The sequence below is a fragment of the Struthio camelus genome, chromosome W (assembly GCF_040807025.1).
Source record: "Struthio camelus isolate bStrCam1 chromosome W, bStrCam1.hap1, whole genome shotgun sequence".
Taxonomy (NCBI): Eukaryota; Metazoa; Chordata; class Aves; order Struthioniformes; family Struthionidae; genus Struthio; species Struthio camelus.
The window spans coordinates 65,275,552-65,282,905 of NC_090981.1; the positions used below are offsets into that span (position 1 = coordinate 65,275,552).

Consider the following 7,354-nt stretch of genomic DNA (forward strand, 5'->3'; position numbering starts at 1 on the left):
GGGGGCGGAAAATGAAGGACTAGAGCCAGAATCAGCCGGAGCGCGGTGAGCCCCAGCTGACTTGCTGAATTATAAGAGACTTGCAGCAACACAGGAGAACAAAACTTGTCCTAACTCACCTGCAACCTTTTGCCTGCGCTGCTAAAACTTGTACAGCACCTGTCCCACAATAACCACATTACTTAAGGCAAGAGCAGAATATCCCTTTTATTTCATTCTTCTCTACGCGGTACTTATAGCTGTAAAATCCAGCTGCCCTGTACCCAGGCACCACGCGACAGGACTGATGTAACCCAAAGTAACACTTACTCTGCTCTCCTTCCCAAGGCAGTGAAGCCTCTCGTTTCAGAAAAGGCCTTTTATAAATATAGGCTGCTCTGCACTTAAGGTTAGAGAAGTCAGGAAATGGGATAAATCTCCTCCCTCGGCCCAGCCACCCCGCAGAAAGCCTCTACCCTCATCCATCCCCCTCCCTGCAAGTAGGGCATCGCTCCCTGCATGCCGCACCGTGGGGCTCTCCCCTTTCAGGCCCTATTCAGCAAAATATCCAGCATCTGCCCTGCAGCAGAAATGAGATTAGAGCAAAGCGCTGCAGGACTTTTTCTCTTTTTTAATATATAGTAAGGCAACAACTTTCCCCCACTCTTGGACAGTTGCTTGAAGATGCTCAGCCCAGGGTGCCGTACGCATACAGGACGTCTACTTCAGACAGTAAGCGTACTTAGCATCCCAGCAGCACATACTAATGATTTCCTTCAGCGGAGTCACTTTGTTTCCCTCCCATGTGCATGAGCAACGTGCAAGACTGGGAGAGGAGGTGCTGTGGGAACCACCAGCCCGTGTTGCAGCACCGGTCCTTACAATCAGGCCTCACGGTGCCAACAAAGAGCTTTGCTTTTTCTTCCAGTACTCACTTTTTTTCCCCCTCCTGATAATAAAAATATATAAATATCTGCTTGTGCATCTGCATTGCAATCCCATCAGGCCACCAGCTCACCGAGAGGCAGTTTGAGATATCGGGGCAGAGAGCCTAGTCCATCTCCAAAAGGTTTAACGGGGCTGCAGGCTTCGGTGGGAGCACGCTGCCTCCAAGCATATGGGCATAACGGCCTCTGCTGGTAAAAACGAGGCTTAGCCAAGGGAAATATTTTCATAGCACAACGTGGTAGGGGCTGCTAGAGGTGCTGCCTGGAGAGGTGCCACCATCCCTGGTGCCAAGGCCCACTGGAAGCTCCATCGTGGGGATGCACTTGCAAACCTGGAGCCCCATCTCCTTTTATAGCATCTCCATCTCCAGACCAGAGAACCTGCTTTAGCCACGGTCATAAGCAAGAGCCGTAAGAGCAGCAATAAAGGGTGAGAGCTCTGACCCTTGCACTGATAGGGATCACGCCCTCCTTCTGCGCAAACACCGTCAGGAGTCAAACATCTGAAAAAGCCAAACCGAGATATTTATACCAAGGCTTTCAAGAACAGATGGAAAACTGCAGTGCTCTCCTCTACTATGCTGCTTTTCCATGGGACTGCACTTTCCTCTGATTTTAAAGGCACCTACCAAACTCCAGGATCTACTCCAGATATCTACAGCTGGCAAGGTTCATTAGTAGTTATGCATGCACTAACGCATTAAAGCTTAAAATAGCTGAACGTCTGTGAATAAAAATCACAAGCTGAGGCAGAAAGAGTATCTTCATGCTGCTGGTATAAAACAGCTTCCTTGCAAGAACAAATGTGTAATGCTGGTGAAAGACATGCTTTTTTTTTTTTTTTAAAATAATCAATTTAATTCACAAGGTTTAAGCCAGGCTAAGAATTAATTAGCAACAATTAAAAATAGATCGAACCGTGATTATGGCTTATCATGTGTCCTTAGAAAGTCATGCTGAGCCCACGCATACTCAGCAAATACAAGATGCTCAAAATCTCTGTCTGCTGCTTTTTGCATGAACATAGGCGTCTCAAAGCTTACAGAAAGCGTCATACTCAATTACTAAAGGAGCCATGCACCACGGATTTGGGAAGAATATAATCCAAGCTGTCGTCTTCAAGAGAGTTTTGCAACACGAGAAAACGTGAAGGCACTAACTACATTTTCCCTTGCTTCTGACTGCCTTTTCAGAGAGGAACAGAAAATTAGCTCTGCAGAGACCAGAAATTTCAAGTGGACATAAAGGCACTTTAATACATAAGGGATCGGATTGCCAGCTGCTTTAAGCAACTTAAAAGAAGTTAATTCCGTTTATTCCATCCGTGCAGGCAGCCCTAATGAAGGCGTGAGCTACAGTTAATAGTATGGCATGTGGTTTCTCATTAGAGGGACTTTTCCCTTCAAGACTCGCCATTCGAGCCCTGCTGATTCCAAAAGAACAAGTGATTCAGCCCCAAGACAGGAATTCATCTACTCCTTTTTGAAAAGGGGAATTCCTTGGGCAGGACTTTCTTTAAGTTTCCCCCAGGAAGGAGCAACATGCCTCCTCACATCCTAGACCGTTCCAACATACGCATTCTGCCAGAAGGCTATAAAACCCAGTGTTTTTAAGAAGATCAGGGCTCACATTAGCCTTAAGGATTTCAGAGGATGCTTTTTGCCCTCCCTTGAAGAACATCACAGAGAAGAGATTGAAGCAGAAGCACGGATGATCGGGGCACCAGGAGAGAAGCAGCTGGCTTTGAGCGCCGCAGCGAGCCCAAAGCAGGCAGCTTTGCAAGGCATCGAGCACAGTGAGATTTATAGTACGAGCAGAACCATCAACGCTTGGGTTTACAACCCCTCTGCACCCTGGGCTGCTGCAGGGGGAGGAAATTAAAAGCTCAGCCCAACGCGCTCCTACCCTGGGAAGGCATGTTTGGAGAGCACCGGGGCAAATGATCCTCAGATCATTTCACCCAAACTTACCTTCTCATTTAAAGGCTGGTAGAAGAGCACTCAGTGAATGCACCATGCAGCTGCTTTAGGCTAAAATGCACAGAAATAGGGTTTCCATGTCACGCCCAAGGCTATCAGAAAATGTCAAGAGGCCAGAAACGTCAACTGCCTACAGCCCTTGCTAGTGCAGGGGTTGGTCACGGATGCCTGGACACCTGCAGAAAGACGGGGTAAAGAGGGGAAATAGGCTCATGCTTGCCATTTGTGCTTCACCCAGCATCTCTCGGCTCCTCCCGCGTCCCCCAGCGACACGGCCCAGGGGAGCGCGGCAGCCGCAGATCCCGCTGGGAGCGCCGAGCAGAGCAACCGCCCGCTCCCCGGGCACACCGACGACAGCTGTTCTCTCACGGATTAAGAATAAGAACATCTCCTCTCTTAGCAAAGCATGTTAATTAATGGCATTCGTTAGGTAGCGAGCCAGGAAAGTAGGTAATTGAATTGCTGAAGGACACAATGGCAGGAGAGATAGTGGGCCTAAAGCCAGCATGGCCAACGGGGTGAAACCTCTTTCATTTATTATATGAGAGGTGAGGACGTCAAGCATGAACGAAGCACCGCTAGAGAAACCAGAGACACTAGGCAGGCACTAAATTATCCAGATGAGTCCATTATATCTATTGCTGTCATGCACTACCCGAGGGATACGGGACCAGCAGTGCCTCGGGACCCGAGCCGTCTTGCCGATGTAAAGGTTTCCCTGGGCCAAGTGCCACCTAGAGCAAGTTCATAATTTTAGGAAGAACACGAAAAGGAAAATCCATCAGCTAGCTATTTGCCATGGGAAATCATGAGCAAATAAAACGCAAATAAGATTCCACTAGAAGACATTGCAGCCCATGAAAGGCTGATTTAAATACTAGCTACAAAAATTATTTAAAATCCCCAGACTATTTTGCAGCATTAAACGCCCAGGGAGGCTGGTTAGTTACCCTGGCCAAGAGAGAAACAACCAAAGATCAGGCAGGGCAACTGTTTTACGAAATACCCCATTGCCATCATCATCATTAAAATAAATAACGAAAGGAAAGAATAAAACACAATTATGGTGGAGACAGATGGCCTTAGCCATTTTGCTGTGCCTCTCTGGGGTTTTCTGGCATATGACCATCCTTGCCCCATCCGATTTAGCAAAGCAGGGGTAGAGATGAGAGCAGAGGAGCCCGATCTCACCCCGAGCCAGCACAGTCACTGGTATTTTCCCCGCACAAGGGTTTAGGGTTTGCACCTTGGGCAAGTCACTCCAGGGCACCAGGTTCAGCGGGAGGGAGGCACCTGGCCGCATCTGGGAAGCTTGTTTCAATTTAACGGGACACCCATCTCAGCACCAGAAGAACTTTATGAGATGAGATTTATTATTATTATTATTTTAGATAACAAGCTTAGGAACAGAAGGAGGCCGTGAGCATACTCATTCTAGGACATAGACTCTTTAAAGAGATTTCATTTAACCTAAAGTGAAGCTTTGGAAAAACAACAATTTAAGCATAAGAATGGTATTACATACCTATTCTTTCTCACCCCATCCCAAGGAGCCCTGGTAGCCCTTGCTCTAGCAGTCAGTGGAAGTGAGACTGCCCAGAAACAAGCAAATCCAACAAGCTAATTCCCTTTCATTTGCCAGCCCTGGAGACACGCAAACACATTTTCATTTTTTTTAAAGAGCAGCAATGCAAGTACTTTTTTTTTTTTTTTTAATTGTCAGGTTTAGTAACTGTTGGTTTTACCTGTGGATCTTGGCGCTGGGATTTAGTTTTAGAACGAGTAACATGACAGTGTGTGAGTAAATTCTCCTGATTCACATAAGGGACCGCACTAGAACAATATATCCAACACAGAAAATACACTCTTTCATTTAGGACAGATTTTAAATTACTTTTGGATACATTTAACCCCTTTAAAATTGGAATTCAAGCAATCTCACTGAAACCTTGTCTGGTTTTCATGTTCAGGAACAGAAACCCTATTCAGTGTATACCTCCAGGGGAAAATGTTACCACTATCCAAAATAGCATTAAGATTTAATGCAAACACAGTAATTCAGCCTTTTAAAATTCAATGATGGATCCTCTGATTTGACATACAGTGAAGCTGATTGCAGAACTACCATTAACTTCAGTGATTTGGCTGCAAGCTTCCTGACAAATTCAAAATTACATCCAGATCACACAACATCATTTATTACGATGTAAGCCATTATGTAGTGAATTAAAATCAAAACTAGCAGATGTTTCTACCGCTCTGTTTATTTAAAGTTATACAACTAAGTAACATTGTTTTTAATTTTTTAGTTAAACCTACACACACAGACTGCGAAATCTGAATACATTTAATATTTGTTACAAACTATATGATCCCGATGAGAATTTACTGCTGCCAGCGAAGCCAACGCCATTGTTGACATTAGCGAGCAGGAATAAACGTTTGCAGAGTTCAGATCGATAAAATGACTGTTCAATGGACAGACCCTGCTACACCTCCTCCAGCTTTAACTGAGTTACGCCTCTGCGAGAAAAAAGCCAGGATCCCCATATCAGCCTCAGGTGTTAGAGACCAGAACAGCAGCGATAACTAAGACCCTGTTCAATGATTAAGGCCCAGATCAACTTGGATTTTATCACTGTATAACAGCCACAGTCCTACCTGTGCTGTAAACGATGATTTACTTTAAGACAGATGTAGGCAACATAATCGGCACCAGAGAAGCCTCTGCACGCTCTTACCCAGCTGATGGCGGGAGGGAAAAAGTTGCAATAACCGTATCAAAAGGGACGATCCTTTCCCCAAAGACCCTGTTTAGATGATGCTGGGCTGCTAGGACGAGGGCAGCAGCACGGCCAAGATCCTGAGCAGGGCCCAGCAGCCAAGCCAGGAACGAACCCAGCTCTGACCTCTGCTACCTGCCCCTTTCTAGTAGCCCTCAGTCACCAGAAAAAACACATGCCACCCCCCCTCCTTCAGCCATCACAGCAGGGAGGTTCTCCAACAGCCTCCCCAAAGCAGGGGTAGGCACAGTCCCACATATGGATTACACAGGGGCGTGGGACCTTCAAGAATCAAGTGCTGCCTTGTGCCACAGCTGGGACTAGATGTGCTGATGCACATGGTCCCTTCCAGCACTTCCAAAAATAATCATTTTGTGAGCAGGTGATGTTACCATGGTATGTCACAAAATAAATACTCTGTAGGAGGATTTAGGGCCGGTCTTCCCTGGCTCCAGCACTACTAATTTCTCAGCCGTTGTCTGTCTTGGCAGCACTCAGCCTTGCCTCAGGCCTGCTTCAGCAGTCCCTGACTTCTACAAAGGTCAGAAATCCTACAAATACTTTACACATCTGCTGGCACTCAGTAGTGGACCAAGAATTACACAGCTACTCTCCTCTTTAAGTCCCAGAGATATGACAACATTAATAATGACGCTGCCCAGACCAGGGACTCTGAAAGGCAGGGCCAAATGTCTAGCCAAAAGCCTGGGACAGAGCTAGGATCCTCTTCCAGTGCAGCCTGTGCTGTTAAAATAACCATTTCTTTCCATAGCACCTTGGAAATGAGGCACACTGAGCATTTGACGTCTTTTCTCGAAGATTTGAGTGTTAGCATAACGCATTAGCCATTGATCAGACTGCAACTGAAAATCTTGTCCATTAACTCTGCTCTAACCACAGAAAGAAGTTGAAAACAGCGGCAGAACTGCTGGGGTTTTTCTCCTCCTTTTTTTTTTAAATAAAGTAAAGCTGCATTTTTGGGATCCTGTATAAATGCCTGCTTTCTCTTCACCTTGTCACCCTTTCAAACACTAATCATCCCCAGAAAGCTTACCATTTGGGGATATTCCCTAGGTAAGAGCTGAATGTGCAAAGAACCATGGTTAGGAAGGACCTGAAGGAAGCCTTCTGCAGGGCTTCCACAGACTAGAAATGCTATCAGCCTACAAAACCTACCCACACTGTGATACTCCACTTCAAGTGCCACCTCCTGGCATTGTTTCCATAAACTCCACTTCCACACCTGCGGAAGAAAAGGTTGGTGACTCCCTGTAGGAGCCAGAGGAAGATCTCTCTGGAAGAAGACAAGCTGCTCCTGGTCTTTAGGGCCTTGAAAAGCAGCCCAGAGCCACCAAGATTTATGAGACATTTCCTTGGCTAGTCCTTCTGCCTTTGGCAGGCAGAGCAACGGTGGCTGGAGGCTCTTCTGGAGAGCTGTCATCCAGCAGGTTTGTTCCTCTCTTCTGGGGCTCTTATTCACACTGAATTTCAGAGTCGTCCTATAGCGTTGCTGCCCTCACACAATTTCCCCCCCCCTCCTCCTCCAAAGGACCCTTATCTTGAAGGAGGATTAAGGCTTTGCAGCAAACTAGCATAAACAAGGACTGAAAGAATGTCAACTTTGGCCTACGTTTCTTCACTCAGATTATCTTATCATTGATGCAAG

The 7,354-nt window shown here is 46.3% G+C and overlaps 1 protein-coding gene across 1 annotated transcript in view; it reads right to left on the reverse strand.

Annotated features, from left to right (window-relative positions):
• LOC104138530 (lipoxygenase homology PLAT domains 1) overlaps positions 1–7,147 on the reverse strand; it is a 149,706-nt gene extending 142,559 nt beyond the window's left edge. The window contains exon 1 of the mRNA XM_068925839.1: positions 6,865–7,147. Within this exon, the coding sequence (XP_068781940.1) occupies positions 6,865–7,129 (265 nt within the window). The 5' untranslated portion in view covers positions 7,130–7,147. The remainder of the gene's footprint in view (positions 1–6,864) is intronic.
• Positions 7,148–7,354: the final 207 nt, after the last annotated feature.